At 48.4% G+C, this 18,940-nt stretch overlaps 1 protein-coding gene across 1 annotated transcript in view; it reads right to left on the reverse strand.

Annotated features, from left to right (window-relative positions):
* Positions 1 to 360: 360 nt before the first annotated feature.
* Positions 361 to 18,940, reverse strand: part of cradd (CASP2 and RIPK1 domain containing adaptor with death domain) — a 39,455-nt gene continuing 20,875 nt past the window's right edge. The window contains exons 2-4 of the mRNA XM_038812206.1: positions 16,103 to 16,236; positions 13,695 to 13,787; positions 361 to 971 (exon numbers count right to left, since the gene is read on the reverse strand). Of these exons, the coding sequence (XP_038668134.1) occupies positions 557 to 971; positions 13,695 to 13,787; positions 16,103 to 16,236 (642 nt within the window). The 3' untranslated portion in view covers positions 361 to 556. The remainder of the gene's footprint in view (positions 972 to 13,694; positions 13,788 to 16,102; positions 16,237 to 18,940) is intronic.

An 18,940-nucleotide genomic window follows, 5' to 3' on the forward strand; every position in this document is an offset into this window, starting at 1 on the left:
TCCTGAATCCTCAGGCTGTGACCCCTGGTTCTGGACACACCCATCATTGGTAACATCTTCCCTGCATCTACCCCGTCTAGTCCTGTTAGAATTTTATAAGTCTATGAGATCCCCCCTCATTCTTCTGAACTCCAGCGAGAACAATCCCAGCCTAGTCAATCTCTCCTCATATGACAGTCCCACCATCCCTGGAATCAGTCTGGTTCAATTCCAGTCTTGGGTAACTGTGGAGTTTGCACTTTGTCTCTGTGTCTGCGTGGGTTTCCTCCGGGTGCTCAGGTTTCCTTCCACAGTCCAAAGATGTGCAGGTTAGGTGGGTTGGCCATGCTAAACTGCCCCTTAAGTATCCAAAAGGTTAGGTGGGGTTACGGGATAGGTCGGGGTGTGGGCCTAGGTCGGGTGCTCTTTCCAAGAGTCAGTGCAATTAGATGGGCCAAATGACCTCCTTCTGCACTGTAGGAATTCTATGATTCTGAGTCTCCTCAGTCTCTGCATTTCAAACTGGATACTGGGTTGCACAAGGTGATGTGTTCTTGATAATTTGAGGATTAGATTGTCAATGATTTTCCTGGAATATTTTGACTATAACGCCGGGATCGGTCTCTGCTAAAATCAGACTGTCGCACAAACTCCACACGGTTGCTCGCTTTCCGAGTCGTCGTTTCCACAGGATAAAGGCAGCCAGGATCTGTGCCTGCAGATTGTACTGATGGTTCATTTTACATCTATAAAGATCTGAGGTCTTCAGTCCAAGATCCACCACAATTCTCTCCCACTCTGGTCCCAGATGGCTGGAAAGATGGTTTAATTGCTTGTCAGTAGGTATCCTCTTCAAGATGTGGTCTGAAATAGTCAATCGTAATTCATCTGGAAAAGAAACATTTATTAATTCTAAACTCATTTCCTCACATACATTTTGATCCCATTTATTAGCATAATCCCAGACACGTGACACTAATTCGTGTAGAAGTCAAACTATTTCCTAACACACCTGACAGGTGAAAGATAGCTATTTAGGATAAATATTAAGCCCCAGTTTTACCCATTTTAAATTAAGCATTTCAACACTCTTATATCCTCAGGTCATCTCAAAACATAGTTTACAAAACAGCATAACACAGCATAATTCACTTTACTCCATTATTCTAGCAAGACAGTACAACATTAAAACAACAGAAACACGAAAAGAACCTGATACATGCAAAAGCAGTAGAGATTAAAACAAACACTTCAACTGAACTAATGAATACATTTTTCAAGACAGTGTCGGCTCTATAGCAACAGCATAGCAACGATACAGTAACATGAAGGCTCTATTGTTATAACAGCTAAGTCAGCAAAAGATCAGTTCAAACTGGTCTTGATAACAGCACAATATCACATTCCTAAACATACACAAGTATGCAGACACTAAACAATTAGAACTAATGTTGCTTCTTAAAGATGGACGGCTTGCCGTCAAATCAGATATGTTTGACTCTAACTCAAACCAATTAGGATTATATTGGGGTGTAATTAGATGGCTAAAGACTCATATGAAACAGTATAGCTGTGAAGTTTCACATAGAATTTACAGTGCAGAAGGAGGCCAGTCGGCCCATTGAGTCTGCACCGGCTCTTGGAAAGAGCACCCTACCCCCTACCCAAGGTCAACACCTCCACCCTATCCCCATAACTCAGTAACCCCACCCAACACTAAGGGCAATTTTGGACACTAAGGACAATTTACATGGCCAATCAACCTAACCCGCACATCTTTGGACTGTGGGAGGAAACCGGAGCACCCGGAGGAAACCCACGCACACATGGGGAGGATGTGGGAGGAAACCCATGCACACACGGGGAGGATGTGCAGACTGCGCACAGACAGTGGCCCAAGTCAGAATCGAACCTGGGACCCTGGAGCTGTGAAGCGATTGTGCTTTCCACAATGCTACCGTGCTGCCCTAACGTTCGGCTATTTTTAGCTGGAGCTGGATCATTAGCTGGATTTCTGTCTCTCTATCTATACTTTGATCTGAACTATTCACTGTCACCCTGTATTCATAATTCATTTTCAGACTTTGACTTCTAAAGTTATTGTGAGCTGTTTGCCTAAGCAAGAAGATCATTTCTGTGATTCTTTGAAAGGTTCAAATTGTCTGAATTGCCTTTTAAATGACTTTCAATTGTAATCAATAGAAGACAAATAAAACAATTCTTATTTGCACCTGAAGTTTTAACTTAAATTTCTACTGAGTTCCAGTAATCGCAAAGTTCTACTGAAACCGCATGCTAGATCTATCAACTCACTAGCATTGAGATTCAGTTAAAATGCAAGTCAATCCCATTCCCTTTTTATAAAAATGTGAGAAATAGGAGTAGACCATTCAGCCCTTCGAGCCCACTTCACCATTCCCTGCATTATCCCCATATCCCTTAATATTTAAAATATGTACAAATCTAATAATAATAATCACTTATTGTCACAAGCAGGTTTCAATTAAGTTACTGTGGAAAGCCCCTAGTTGCCACATTCCGGCACCTGTTCGGGGAGGCCGGTACGGGAACTGAACCCACACTGCCGGCCTTGTTCTGCCTTACAAGCCAGCTGTTTAACCCACTGTGCTAAACCAGCCCCTGCGATCTCAGTCTTGATTATCTGTATTCAAGAAACATTGATAGGGCCATATATGTAGTCCTCAAGTAGCATTAACCACCTGCATTTATATAGCACCCTCCAGGACCTGACCAAATATTCTGCTTTATTGATGTTGGACAAGGGATAAATATCGACCAGGGCACTAGGATAGGGTTTTTAAAACTCAGGGTCACGACATGTGGGTGGTTCAGGGGGAAATTGGTCAGGCCGTTCCCGATCGAGGGACGAAGCGCCTGACGGCCATGACTAACTTTTTAAAATCAGTCTCTGATCAGCTGTGGCATTCAAGGGGGCAGGGCGGGCTGTGAGCTGGTCACTGGGGGGAGAGACAGGGGCTGACGGGTGGCCAGGTGGGCACATAATGCGAAAGACGGTGGCCCCAGCTTGGAGCTCCGCTCTGGTACTCACCCTCTGCGCACTGCTCGGCAGGTCCCCTGCCACTGATAGAAACATAGAACATAGTGCAGAAGGAGGCCATTCGGCCCATTGAGTCTGCACCGACCCACTTAAGACCTCACTTCCACCCTATCCCCGTAACCCAATAACTCCTCCTAACCTTTTTGGTCACTAAGGGCAATTTATATGGCCAATCCACCTAACCTGCACGTCTTTGGACTGTGGGAGGAAACCCACGCAGACACGGGGAGAACGTGCAAACTCCGCACAGACAGTGACCCAGCGGGGAATCGAACCTGGGACCCTGGCGCTGTGAAGCCACAGTGCTATCCACTTGTGCTACCATGCTGCCTGGTAGCACATGTGACCCAGCAGTATGTGACCTGTGGCTCCATGGTCAAGCTGCTCAACGGTCAATAGATGGTCCGCCTGCACTCTCACGACATGAAGTATGGGTTGGGAAATGATCAGCAGTCTGTTACTGGGATGGATGCATCAGATGACAGTAACAGCTACTGGACAGTGAAGGGGGAAGCCAGGCCAGGTTTGTCAGCGAGGAAAGCCAATCAAATGAGACCAGTCACTACGGCTGACACATTGGAAGAAACCTACACAGGCATTACTTTGTATCACCGCTTTCTGGAAACCAGGAAGTGCTTATGGAAAGAATGGAGAAGCAGATGACTTGGATGTTTAGACAGTGGAATGCGGTGGAACCACTAAGAAATATTGTGACATTGTGTGTTTGACAAGTTACTTGATCTCACCTAAAGTCAATAAAGTAAAAACAAGATTGTACTTTTTCAATACTTGTTTAAATTTCAAAATAAATGGGAATATATTTAAAACAAAGTTTGTGTGTAAATGTAAGGATGCCCATGTTCAACTGAAATTGCTTTAATTTTCATTGGTTAAAGTCATAAACTTGGAAAAATCAGGTTACTGGAAATAAAGTTTCAAAGTCAAATGAAAGAATGCCTGCTGCGACCTGCTTTTAAATAAAACAATGGAGTCTTTTCGGCAGAAGCAGCGACAGAGAATTTATAGAATTTACAGTGCAGAAGGAGGCCATTTAGCCCAGCGAGTCTGCACTGGCTCTTGGAAAGACCACCCTTCCCAACAGCACACCTCCACCCTATCCCCATAACCCAGTTACCCCACCCAACACTGAGGGCAACTTTGGACACGAAGGGCAATTTAGCATGGCCAGTCCACCTAACCTGCATATCTTTGGACTGTGGGAGGAAACCCACGCACGCACGGGGAGAACATGCAGATTCTGCACAGACAGTGACCCAAGCCGGGAATCTAACCTGGGACCCTGGAGCTGTGAAGCAATTGTGCTAATCACTATGCTACCGTGCTGCCTGCATGGGCACGAAGGTCACGTGCTCAGCACTTACACTGACGTCACGCGCCCTGTATGTCTCTGCTTTGGCCGCGAAATCACGGAGGAGAGATTCCTCCATTTTGTAGCTGCCAGCAAGTGAGCAATAGGACTGTGTGAAGAACTGAAGATGGATTATTTTTCATGACGAAGAGAGGGCTAGAGACACAAACAGGCCAGGATCTCACAACTGCATCTGCTGGAGAGCGCTTCTGAGGAGAGTCCACAGCAGGGCAAAGCAGTGCTGGTGTGAGCTGTATACAGAGCACCAGGGCCTCTGGTGAACAACCCATTAAGAAGAAGAAGTTTAAAGATGATTTCTTGCGGTATGGCTTTAATTGTGTCAATGCAAATCAGGATGCAAAGCTCATGTGTGTTACATGCAGGGAAGTACTGGCAAATGAAAGTTCAAAACTTCAAAGGCATTTAGGACAGCACGGTGAGGCTGTGGTTAGCACTGCTGCCTCACGGTGTTGAGAACTCGGGTTTGATCCCGGCCCCAGGTCACTGACCGTGTGGAGTTTGCACATTCGCCCCGTGCCTGCATGGGCCTCACCCCCACAACCCAAAAGATGTGCAGGGTAGGTGGATTGGCCATGCTAAATTGCCCCTTCATTAGAAAAAAAATTGATTGGATACTCTAAGTATAAAAAATTTTAAAAACGAAAAAGAAAACTACAAAGGCATTTGAAGACTAAACATGGTGAGTTCAAGGACAAACATCTTGATATTTCAGAGGAAGCAGCGAGAACCTAAATAGTCAGCAGAAGTCCTCAGCATAAATGTAACACAAAGCAAGTAAGATCATGAAGACCAAGCAGGCTTATCTGTCGCAATAAAGGTAAGCAATAATGGTGTGTCGCAATATGGTGTGTCGCAATATGGTGTGTCGCAAAGGCCAGCCGGCGTGGGTTGCGAAAGTCAGCCAGCCTGGTTCGCAAAAGTCCGTCATGGGTCATGAAGGTCCGCCGGCTGTTAAAAATAGGCCACAGGAACAAAAGGGCCACAGGAACAAAAGGGCCACAGGAACAAAAGGGCCACAGGAACAAAAGTTTGAAAAACACTGCACTAGGATCTACTCCCCTGCTCTTATACGACTAGTGCCATGGGATGCTTTACATCCAAAGAGCACAGACAGGACCTTGCTTTAACAGCTCATCCAAATGACCAGGCCTCTGATATTTCAGAAAGGGGCCGAGATTAAGTACCAAGGTCTCTGGAACGGGGATTTCAACCTCACTGGTTTTTGATTCAGAGGTGAGAGTACAGCCTCTGAATGGCCCAAGTCTAATTTTAAGTTTATGTGTCCTTGTTCTGGATTCCCCCCAAAAAATAGTGCCTCTCTATCTTATTTCAGTTCTTTCATGGGATGCGGGCATTGCTGGCAAGGCCAGCACTTGTTGCCCATCCCTAATTACCCCTGAACCGAGTGGCTTACTGGACCTGGTAGGTCAGCATATTTCCTTCCCTCAAGGACATTCATTAATCTGATGACACAATTGATAGTTTCACGGCTAGTTTTCAATTCCAGAATTATTAATTCATTGTATTTAAATTCCACCAGCTGCCAGGGTGGGATTTGAGCACTGTCCTCAGAACATTAGTCTGGGCCTTTGGGTGAATAATCCAGTGACATTACAACTATGCCACCATCTCCCCTCAAGAGATCCTCTTGTCTACTCCATTAAATCATTCAATCATCTTAAACAACTAAATTAGATAATCCCTTACTTAATATTCAAATGAATACAAGTGATCAATGCAACTTGTCCTCACAAGTAAACCTTCTTAATTCTGGTGAAGCTGTGCTGGAGTCCCTCAAGGCCAATTTATCCTTCTTGAGGTACATTGCACGAGATGGAACACTGCACTCCAGATGGGGTCTAACCAGAGCTTTGCATGTACTAATATACCTGCAAGTCTTTTGATCTTGGTACAAAACCACTTTCCATGCACTTCTTTCTCTATCATTATTGGAGAGAGGGAAATTTGGCCCAAAATGTCCTTACTGCAGTGACCCACATGTGTAAATGTCCAGGACTACACAAATTAACAATGGGCGGGATTCTCTGACCCCCCGCCAGGTCGAAGAATCGCCGGGGGTCGGCGCTTGAATCCCACCCCCGCCGTCCTCCAAATTCTCCAGCCCCCCCAAAAATCGGCCCGGCGTGAATCGCCCGCCCTCCTCGAGAAAGGTGGGACCAGGCGCAACTCATGGGCCCCCGTTGGCTGCCAGATTCTCCGCCCACAATGGGCCGAAGTCACGCCGTTTTGTGCCAGTCCCCCTCCGCGTAAATTGGAGTTAGGTCCCTGCCAGCGGACCTGGTGGCAGCTGGCGGGCTTTCGGTTTTTCTGGGTGGGGGGGTCGCTGAGATTGGCCCCGGGAGGTGCCCTTCCATCATCCACTTGCGCGCCATTGACACATTTGCCGCCCAGTAGTACCCCGAGAGATTGGGCAGTGCCAGCCCTCCACTGTCCCTACTCCGCTCCAAAAAGACCCTCCTCACCCTTGGGGTGCCATGCGCCCACACGTAGCTCATGATGCTACTCGTCACCTTTTTGAAGAAGGCCCTAGGGAGGAAGATGGGCAAGCACTGAAATAAAAACAAGAACCTTGGGAGGACCGTCATTTTGATTGACTGCACCCTCCCCGCCAGCGACAACGGTACCATGTCCCACCTCTTAAATTCCTCCTCCATCTGTTCCACCAGCCTGGAAAAGTTCAACTTGTGGAGGGTCCCCCAGTTCCTTGCCACCTGCACCCCTAAGTACCTAAAGCTCTTTCCTGCTCGCTTGAAGGGGAGTTTCCCAATACCCTCTCCCTGGTCCCCCGGGTGTATCACAAAAACCTCGCTTTTGCCCAAATTTAGTTTGTACCCCGAGAAGTCCCCAAACTCTGCTAATAGTTCCATTATCTCCGGCATTCCCCCTTCTGGGTCTGCCACGTACAGCAGTAGATCATCCGCATACAGCGATACTCGATGTTCCTCCCCTCCCCTAGTCAGTCCTCTCCACCCCCCTGAACCCCTCAGTGCCATCGCCAACGGTTCAATCGCCAGTGCGAAAAGTAGGGGGGATAGGGGACATCCCTGCCTGGTCCCTCGGTGGAGCCCGAAATACTCCGACCTCCTCCCGTTTGTCACTACACTCGCCGTCGGGGCCGAGTAGAGCAACTTCACCCACTTAATAAACCCTCCCCCAAACCCAAACCGTTCCAACGTCTCCCACAGGTACTCCCACTCCACCCTATCGAATGCCTTCTCCGCGTCCAGCGCTACCACTATCTCAGCCTCCCCCTCCACTGCCGGCATCATAATTACATTCAGCAATCTCCGCACGTTCGTGTTGAGCTGCCGCCCCTTCACGAACCCCGTCTGGTCCTCATGGATTACCCCTGGCACACAATCCTCTATTCTAGCTGCCAGGATCTTTGCCAGCAACTTGGCATCCACGTTCAGAAGCGAGATAGGCCTGTAGGACCCGCACTGCACGGGGTCTTTATCCCGCTTCAATATCAGGGAGATCAGAGCCTGCGACATTGTCGGGGGCAGAACCCCCCCCTCTCGCGCCTCATTAAAGGCTCGTACCAGTACCGGTCCCACCAAGTCCACATTTTTCTTATAGAATTCCACCGGGAACCCATCTGGCCCCGGCGCCTTCCCCGCTTGCATCTGACCTATTCCCTTGACTAACTCCTCTAGCCCTATTGGCGCCCCCAGCCCTTCTACCAGCCCCTCCTGGACCCTTGGGAACCTCAATTTGTTTAGGAAGTCCTCCATTCCCCCTCTCCTCGTCGGCGGCTCAGACCGATACAACTCCTTGTAAAAATCCCTGAAGACCCCGTTCACTTCTTGCCCCTTCTGCACTACCTTCCCGCCCCTCTCCTTCACTCCCCCAATCTCCCTAGCCGCATCTCGTTTGCGAAGCTGGTGTGCCAGCATCCTACTCGCCTTTTCCCCATACTCATAGACCGCGCCCTGTGCCCTTCTCCACTGCGTCTCTGCCTTCCTGGTGGTCAGCAGGTCGAACTTGACCTGCAGGCTGCGCCGTTCTCCCAGCAGCCCCTCCTCTGGTGCCTCCGCATATCTCCTATCCACTTCCAATAGCTCCCCCACCAGCCTCTCCCTCTCCTGCCTCTCCTTTCTTTCTCTGTGCGCCCTTATGGAGATCAGCTCTCCCCTGATCACTGCCTTCAGGGCCTCCCAGACCATCCCCACCTGCACCTCACCCGTGTCATTCAAGTCCAGATAGCTTTCAATGCTCTTCCGGACCCTTTTACACACCTCGTCGTCCGCTAACAGCCCCACATCCAGCCGCCACAGCGGGCGCTGGTCCCGCGCCTCCCCCATTTCCACATCCACCCAATGCGGTGCATGATCAGAGATCGCAATGGCCGAGTACTCAGCTTCCCGTACCCTCGGGATCAGCCCCCTGCTCAACACGAAGAAATCGATTCTGGAGTACACTCTATGGACGTGGGAGAAAAAGGAATACCCCCTCGCCCTCGGCCTACCAAACCTCCATGGGTCTACTCCTCCCATCTGCTCCATGTACCCCCTCAGCACTTCTGCCGCTGCCGGCCTCCTATTGGTCCTTGAGCTCGATCTGTCTAGCCCGGGGTCCAGCACTGTGTTAAAGTCCCCCCCCATGATCAAGCCCCCTGCCTCCAGTCCCGGAATGAGGCCCAATAGGCGCCTCATAAAACCCGCGTCATCCCAGTTCGGGGCATATACGTTGACCATCACCACTTTCTCCCCCTGCAGCTTACCCTTCACCATCACATACCTACCCTCCTTATCCGCCACCACCTCCTCCGCCACGAACGACACCCTCTTTCCCACCAGAATCGCCACCCCCCGGTTCTTTGCGTCCAATCCAGAGTGAAACACCTGTCCCACCCACCCCCTTCTCAGGCGAACCTGGTCCACTACCTTCAGATGGGTCTCCTGTAACATTGCTACATCAGCCTTCAGTCCCTTCAGGTGTGAGAATACCCTTGATCTCTTGACCGGCCCATTCAACCCCCTCACGTTCCAAGTGATCAGCCGGGTCGCGGGACGACCCGCCCCCTTCCCCTGCCGATTAGCCATGTCCTGTTCCCTGCTCGCCCCGGGTCGACCCTTCCCTTCTGACCCGCTCCCCATGGCGATGTCCCCCTCCCCCCACCTCTCCAGCCCTCCACTTCCCGTTTCTGGTCTTTTCAGCAGCAACCCGGTATCCCTCCCTAACCCCCCTCCCCCCCCCCACCCCCAGGCTAGGACCCCTCCTAGCCGCGATGTACCCTCCATCGTACTCCCGTAAGTCAGCTGGTTCACGCTGACCCGGCTGCTCCTGCCACACTCCGACTCCCCCCGGCTCGGGGGGGGGGGCCTCCCCCCCTTGCCACTCCTCCCTGGCCCCACTCCAGCGCGGGAAAGGTCGCCATTGCTAGCCACGCCCCGCACTCCTCCCCTCCCCCCTCCTCTGCCCCGCGCGCGGGAAAACAGAGGAAAGCCCGCGCTTTCGCCCTGCCACACCCCACCCCGCCATCTTCAGTTCCACCCCCGTCCCCGTCCATGCCTGTAAAAGAACCCCCCCTAGGAACCCATATCCCCGATCTGCTCTCCCCCCCGTCCCACCTCCCCAACTTAACATTATAAATAACAGATAAATAACAAATAACAATGTACTTAACAGTCGCCCTCTACCAAACAGCATAAATAACCATAAATAACCATGAATAACCACAATAACAATAACTAAGGGAAGTTGGCAAAGGGGGAAAAAACATCAGAAGAAAAACCACAGCAAGAGTTCAAAATCCAAACAAAGAATTCAGCAGAAAGTACCCGAGCGGCTACGGCCGCCAAGTATCCCCTGGGTCTAATTCGAGTCCAGTTTCTCTTCCTGTACAAAGGCCCACGCCTCCTCTGGGGACTCAAAATAGTGGTGTTGGTTCCTGTAGGTGACCCACAAGCGCGCTGGCTGCAGCATTCCGAACCTGATCCGTTTTGCATGTAGCACCGCCTTCGTCCGGTTGTACCGGGCCCGCCGCTTTGCCACCTCCGCACTCCAGTCCTGGTAGACCCTCACCGTCGAATTCTCCCACTTGCTGCTCCTTTCCCTCTTGGCCCACTCCAGCACTCTCTCACGGTCGCTGAGTCGCTGGAACCGCACCAGCACCGCCCTCGGGGGCTCATTTGCTCTTGGCCTCCTAGCCATGACCCTGTAGGCCTCTTCCAGCTCCAGGGGCGAAGGGACGGCCCCTGCCCCCATCAGGGAGCTCAGCATTTCTGCTACATATCCCGGGAGGTCTGACCCCTCCAGGCCTTCTGCCAGGTTCTTCCGCCTCCTTCGGGTATCCAGCTCCTCAAAACGGCTCTGCCATTTCAGGTGGAGTGCCTCGTGCACCTCTACCTTTCCCACGAGGACCGTGGCCTCCTCCTCCCTCACAGTCATCTCCTGTTGCAGCTCCCGAATCGACGCCTCTTGGGTCGCCTGGGCTCCCATCAGCCTGGTGGTCGTCGCATTCATTGACTCCAAGAGCTCCATTTTCAGCTCCGTAAAGAAGCGCAGGAGAGCGGCCTGCTGCTCCTCCGCCCATTTCCTCCATTCCTCGGGTGCGCCACCGGCCGCCATTTTGGTCTTCTTCCCCCGCTTTTTTTTGGGAGCTGCTGTTGCTTTCTTTACCACCCCACTCCGGGTACCGACCATAAAGTTGGTCTGGTTCTCTTCAGGGAGCCTTCCCCCACCGGGATTTGTCCTTACAGCGCCGTTGGGGCCCTCCAATCGGCCCGAAAACACCTTTGTAGCAGGAGCAGCCAAACGTGCGACTTAGCTGGTCATAGCCGCAACCGGAAGTCTCATGGGCGGGATTCTCTGACCCCCCGCCAGGTCGAAGAATCGCCGGGGGTCGGCGCTTGAATCCCACCCCCGCCGTCCTCCAAATTCTCCGGCCCCCCCAAAAATCGGCCCGGCGTGAATCGCGCCGCCCTCCTCGGAGAAAGGTGGGGACCGGCGCAACTCAATGGGCCCCGGGGCTGCCCGAAGTCTCCGGCCCACAATGGGCCGAAGTCACGCCCGTTTTTTGCCAGTCCCTCCGGCGTAAATTGGAGTAGGTCCCTTGCCGCGGGACCTGGTGGCGCGGGCGGCCTTTCGGGTTTCTTGGGGGTGGGGGGGGGGCGCGGGAGGATTTGGCCCCGGGAGGTGCCCCCACAGTGGCCTGGCCCGCGATCGGGGCCAACCGATCCGCGGACGGGCCTGTGCCGTGGGGGCACTCTATTGTTCCGCACTGGCGGCTGTAGCAGTCCGCCATTGCCAGTGCGGAAATGAAGCCCTCTGCGCCTGCGCGGGGATGACATCAGCACACGCTGGCGCTCCTGCGCATGCGCCAACTCGCGCTGGCCGGCAGAGGCCCTTCGGCGCCGGTTGGCGTGGCGCCAAGCCCCTGTCCTGCCGGCTGGCAGGGCGGAAACCACTCCGGGGCGGGCCTAGCCCCTGAAGGTGCGAAGGATTCCGCACCTTTGGGGCGGCCCGACGCTGGAGTGGTTCACGTCCCACCGGAGTTGCCCGCCCTGCCGATTACGGCAGAATCCCACCCAATGTGTTTTTTGTTTACTGAAGAACTTGCCAAGTAAAAGCCTTTTCGAGACTATAATGCTGATTCACTGCCAGTGTCGATAAAACAACCAGATGAATTTCATTATGATGTTAGAGATCTGTTTTTTTCCACTTGAAGCAGTTGATTGTGTTTCAATAACAAATACAAGTCTCTCCAATTAGGCTATTGTTTGAGAGGCAAGACACAACTATGTTTTCTTCCAGACGTAACCATTTTTGAACATGACGGCTACAGATAAGATCCTAGAGTCGGAGGTCTCAATGACAGTGTAGTCAACTTCGGCAACACTGCTGAGAGACTGAGCACTGAATGCCTCGCACCCTTTGAAACTCCAAACTTATACAATTTTTCACTTTTTCTTTTCTTTCCCCTCCGGGTCCTTGTTTTCCCAAGGATTAGCTCATACAGGAAGCAGCATATGCTATGTTTTTCCTGAGAGACCACATCTGATACATCTCAGGAGAGTCTGGAGACAAACTCTGATCATCGCACTAGATTGGCAGACACACAGGATTTGTGAAACTAATCTCTACCATGCTCTGCCTCCAAGGCAGGTCACAGCTCAGGTCTCACACAAGATTCTGAAGTCTCATTTGCTCTGGATGTGGTTTCCTGTTGACTTCTAAGTGTTTTTTATCTTCAGAATACCTTCTCCTCGGTAATGTCAATCCAGGTAAAGGAGCCTAACCTTCCACGCATGACACGTCACCTGGAAGCAGGTATACCCACTGGACATCAACCAGTGCCAAACTGCCCTCACTGCCACTCCAAGTGTGACCAAACCCAACCCATCACACGGTTCGAGGTCCAAATCCAACACAAGGCTTGAGCAAAACGATCTGACACTTCAGTGCAGAACTGAGGGAGTGTTACAATGTCGCAGGTGCTGTTTTACATTTGCGATTTTAAAACTGAGGCTCCACATGCCTGATTGAGTAGATGTAAAAGATTCCATGCTACTATTTTGAAGAAGAGCAGGGGAGTTCGCCCCAAGTGTCTTGGCAAATATTCATCCATCAATCAACATCACAAAAACAGATTATCTGTTCATTATCACCTGACTGTAGGCACTTGCTGGATGCATATTGGAGGTTACATTCTCTTTGCAAGTGACTACTTCAAAAAGTATTTCATTAGCTGTACTGCACTTCGAGAGATGGCTGGCAGTAAAGCGCAATATAAATGCAACTCTTCCCTTTTTTTCTGATTCAAAGGCAGAAATACTTAACATGAAGCACAAGTCATACCCAGATGCGAGTACCTCCCAAGATGCTACCAAGGGAGCATAATGTAGTATCCACTCACTGGGACAGTGTGTAGTGAGGATTGAACCATTTAGAGCAGTCATTTTCAAACTTAGGGTTACGACCCGTGGGTGGGTGTTGTGAGGGTCATGGGGCCATGCATCACGGCAGTCCCGGGAAGAAGTGTCCAACGGTGAGACCGGCTTTTAAAAATGCCGGCCGCGACCAGCTTTCAGAATGCCGGCTGTTCCGTGCATGTGTGCCCCGTCAGCAGTGCACAGGCCCGAAGCCCAGCGAGGCAGAACGCCTCCTGATGTGGGGGTGCTGACCCAGGAGCAGATTTAAAAAATTTTTTTTTTAAATTGCTGGAGTCTTATTGCTTGGGGCGGCAGCAGAGAGGTCATGTGCCCCTTACGCGGACATCACGTGTTCTTGGCGCGAGAGGGATTTCTCCATTTTGCAACTGCCACCAGTTTTGGTGTGACCTCCAGGGTCTCTGATAAACAACCCATGAAGAAGCTGAAAACAGGAAAAAAGCAAGATAAATATGATTACTTGAGGTGTGGGCTTTGTTAATTGTGCCACTGCAAATCAGGATTCAGAGTTCATGTGCATTATATACAGGGGAGTACTAGCAAATGAAAGTTTAAAACCCTCAAAACTTCAAAGATATTTGAAGACTAAGCCATGGCAAATTCGAGGATAAACCTTGATTCTTTTCAACGAATGCAGTGAGATCTTAAATCATCAGCTGAAGTCATTATCAGAAATCTAACATTGAACAACAAAGCAAGTGAGATTGTGAGGACCAAGCAGGCTCTCCTGTCACATTGAAGGTAAGTGAAAATGGTGGGTTGCAAAAGTTGGCCAGCACGGGTCCCAAAGAATGGCAGTAGTAAAAATGGGTCCCAGGCAAAAAAAGTTTGAAAAACACTGCTTCAGAAGCAGGAATGGCGAAGACACACTATGTAAAGAGAGGACTGACTAACATGTTCCATTCTATAAAGCATTACTATACATTAAATCCAATCTCATATTGTTGAAATACTATTGAATTGTCCTGACTATAACAGCAGGCTTTTCCTCAGTCTGCTCCTCCTCTAAAGAGGCAATGATTGGCCACATGTACATTAGAGCTTGCTCTCTGCAGAATTTCAGTCTTTATAAGAAACAGTCCAGAGTCACTGCTGGTTTCCGATGGGTTCACTTCTCCCTTTTGCCGAGTTGAAATGTACAGGGATAGGCAATAAATGCTGGCCTAGACATCCCGTAAATTAATTAAAAAAATTAAGGTCTCCCTCAGTCTTATGAGAATTCTCAAACCGACCCCCAGCAACATGGCTCACTTTGATGGTTATTCCTTCAGCCATGCCAGGCCAAATCTTTCAAAGTCCTTAAACGTTTATGGAATCTGTCACTTCAACCAGAGAATGCCTTCCGACCCATACTCTGTCTTACAAACTGTCAAACAAAGAGTAGGCCAATCAGCCCTTCAAATCTGCCATCAAATCTGCAGATCATGTATCACCCCCTTGCTTACCAAGAACCTATCCACCTGTGCTTTAAAAAGTCTCCACCATCATTTCAGAAAGAGAATTCCATAGACTCACGACCCACAGAGAATAAATTTCGCCTCATCTCCTTTTTACGTAGGTGACTTTAAACACTGACCCTTAGTTATAGAATCTCCCACCAGAGGAAACATTCTCTCCACATTCACCCTGGTAGCTTGTCTTATTGCTAAAGTGAATAAAAGTCTTTATCCCCTCTGCTGATTGCAACCTAGGTACCTGGTTCCCATGGTAACCAGGTCACATCGCCTCATCTCCGGATAAAACTACCAGCATGTCCCTTTTCATGAAACTGCCTGAAACATGATCATATACGATCTCTCATCCCAAGCAATACATAGACATGGATTCATTGCATGAGCATTTCATCTGCTGCTGGGGGTTGAAGCTCTGTAACATGGCAAATAAATGGGGCACAAATCAATCCCAAGGTGCTGCCCTCAGCTCCTTTTTGTTAATGTTTTATGTTAACCTACAGATTGGGTGTGGTGTTCGTAGAATCTTGGTGCACAAGCGGAGGTGCAATGATTAGCACTGCTGCCTCACGCGCCGAGAACCCAGGTTTGATCCTGGCCCTGGGTCACTGTCCGTGTGGAGTTTGCACATTCTCCTAGTGTCTGCGTGGGTCTCACCCCCACAACCCAAAAAGATGTGGAGGGTAGGTGAATTGGCCATTCTAAAAATTGACCTTAATTGGAAAAAAAGAATTGGGTACTCTAAAATTTAAAAAACCCCAAAAAGGAGCAGAAACTTCACTCCAGTGTCCTGGCCAATATCTATCCCTCAAGCCACATCAAAAATGTTTTTAAATGATCGAGTCATTCATCTTGATTGCTGTATGTGGGAATGTTTTATGCATAAATTAGCTTCCTCGTGTCATGGATTACAACAACGACTACATTTTTTAAAAAACCTCTGGCTGTGAAGTGTGTTGGGGCATTGAGATTATGGGAGACAGTTTATAAATATAAATCTTGCTTCCCAATTATCCTGTGTGCATGATACAATTAAAGGGAGTCACAAATGTAACTTAATATTTAAGACTAATAATTACTATTGATAACAATAGTCATGGAATGCAGTTGCCTGCTGGCTAAGCGATCAACATCTCCACTAAGATAACAAAGGGAGGAACTTTGTATGAAAGAGTTAAACATTTGACTGCCAATGTTGCTATCAGTCCTGTAGTCATGAGGCTTCAGCACGTTAAAATACCTGATATAGAGCGTGGGCTGCATGGTGTTTTTACAATGCATATCTTACTTGGCTGGTTGTGTATCATCAATAGTATGCCAAGGAACAAAACTTTCCAGGCTGACCTTTTGCAATTGGTTACAACTCTCAAAGATTAGTTTACTTTGGCTCAAACTGCCAGCCACCATTATACTCAGGCTGACCTTTCAAACAAATATAATGTTTAAAATTAAAAGTGTTTCCCCAACCCAGCAAGTATTTTCCACTGGATTTTAAAAAAAGAAAGCAGCAATGAAGTCCTTCAACAGTTTGTAAACTCATTGCATCAGCTGAGCATGAAAATAACTGCCCATTAGGAGACCATTTTAAAGCTGTGTTGTGTTGCATTTTTCCACCTTCTATATCCCAACTTCCACGGCCCATAGGAACAGTATTTGAAGCTGGTGGTTACTCACCAAGCAGGAAATCTCCCACAGTAACCATTCCTAAAAAACATAGAGCAATCAAATTTGACATTAAAAGATCTTTGTCTCGGTAATTAAGATTCACAAACTACACTGAGCCAATTGTAATGACTAGTTAAGCTACAATGCTCACATCAATTGTTTTCATTAGCTCTAACCCTTAACTGTTGTCAGGTGAGGGCGGCACGTGGCGCAGTGGTTAGCACTGGGACTTCAGCGCTGAGGACCCGGGTTTGAATCCCGGCCCTGGCTCACTTTCCGTGTGGAGTTTGCACATTCTCCCCGTGACTGTGGGGGTTTCACCCCCACAACCCAAAGATGGTCTGGTTAGGTGGATTGGCCACGCTAAATTGTCCCTTAATTGGAAAAAAAAATAATTGGGTACTCTTAAAAAAAAATTTTTTTTAATTATTGTCAGGTGAATATTTACATTACATTAAATAAAATTACTCTTATTTTCAGTTTTTTCTGCTGCTTCTATCAACTTGAACATCCATTTGTGCTTTTTATTCCTTGGCAGCTTTCTACGATAACTCAGCCTTGACCAAGTGATGGACGTCAGATTGATTAGACAGCAGGTTATGTTAAAGAATTTGGAGTCAGTTGCAGAATGTCCCACCATGGGATTAAATTATGCTCAGGGTGCCAATATGACAAAGTTTTGGAGTGCCAGCTGGTGCCAAATGAGAATGGGACATCTAGGGAGGAAATCATGTCGGCCCGTTTTCAGGTCTGAAATGGGAGGCCTGAGATTCACTACAAAATTGGGCACTGGGCCACATTAATATTATTCCCCAAGCAGCTTGCACATCTTTAAGAATATTAATATTGTGCTACTTTCCTTATGGGCAGCAACTTAAGTAAAAGTCCGAGGAGGCAAAGAGGGGACTACTGTGCAATGGAGGAATAGTCCTGCCCCTCCTGACACCAGCAGTGATTTTTAAAAAATATTCCCTGAGCTCCCTCTGTGAATCAGGAAATTATTGCTTAATAATCCCACCTCTGCTATACCTATCAACTCTAGAATTGGAATTACTGTCACAGCTTCATCCCACCCATACATAGCTTCCACCCATTCTCACAGCACATGTGAAACAGCACCTCCATTGGCAAAAAGGTGTCATTACAGTGCATCATTTTTACATTCAGCAATAATAATAATCTTTATTGTCATAAATAGGCTTACATTAACATTGCAATGAAGTTATTGTTAAAAGCCCCTAGTCGCCTAGCTCAATTTCAGCAAGGGGGCTTTGAACAGGCAATTACACCCCCCCCCCCCCCCCCACACACACACACACATTTGTAAAGGGCCTACTGCTCAAGAAATGGCCCAAACAAATTTCAGAATGTTTATCTTTCATGTGCACTTTGCCCCCAAAACTGGTACTCATTGCTCCAATTTTAGGCCCATAAAAGGATGTAATACAGTCCAATTTCTACCCTCTAAAGAATAAAGTGCCAATTATACCTAACTAATTAATATTGTGTGCAATAAAATACAGTAACCTCTTCTGACTGATCGTTTAAGAGAACTGTTGTTCCAGTCTCTGCATATGTTAAGTTTGACTGGATAGACCCAATAAAATCAGACAACTTATCCTTGCCTGTACTGTGGAAAGGCATGCAGGCCTGCTCCACTGTCACATTAGAACACACAACAGGTGACTCCACACATGCAAGTAGCAGCCATGTCCAATAACAAATTAAAACTGACAACTTTGTGATGCAGGGTTGAAAACATGGTGGACATTTATTTAATCAAAACCAAGGACCATTTGGAAGCATTGGTTGAGGGTGGAATGTTGGCCAAGGAAAGGCGAGAACAGCCAGCACTTCAGTGGGCCCCTGGAATCGGAGGTGAAAACAGCCTATTTTGTCACTAATTATAACATTGTGGAATTTTATTTTTCGTCCACAACTTTAATTATATGCAGGGAATTTAAATGATGATGAATTAACCAAACTTAAAATTATTTCCCTTCATAATAGCATCAGCAGAGAATGGAATCAATCTCCACGCAGAAGGAAGTTAAGATTCTTTGATCTGCTAAAAATAAGGGATCTCCTATTTAAGACAAAGATCAGGTGAATTGTTTTCTCTCCGAGGATTGTTAGTCTGTGGAATTCTGTTCCCTAGAAAGCAGTCGAAGCAGGGTCATTGAATATTTTTCAGGCCGGGTTAGATTGATTTTTGACTAGATTGGGTGTAGACAAGAAAGCGGAGGCCACAATCAAATCAGCCAAGATCTTATTGAATGGTGGAGCAGAATTGTAGGGCCAAATGGCTTAACTCGTGTTCCAAATTCATTTGTTAGCATTAGATCAGTGAATTCCAGGTTTGTATAAAACAGTACCTGGTTGCATGAGGTTAGCCTTGGCTCAGTGAGTAGCACTCCTGCATTGGAGTCAGAAGGTTGTGAGTTCAAGCCTGACTCCAGAG

This window comes from Scyliorhinus canicula, chromosome 11, assembly GCF_902713615.1.
Source record: "Scyliorhinus canicula chromosome 11, sScyCan1.1, whole genome shotgun sequence".
NCBI classification, from domain to species: domain Eukaryota; kingdom Metazoa; phylum Chordata; class Chondrichthyes; order Carcharhiniformes; family Scyliorhinidae; genus Scyliorhinus; species Scyliorhinus canicula.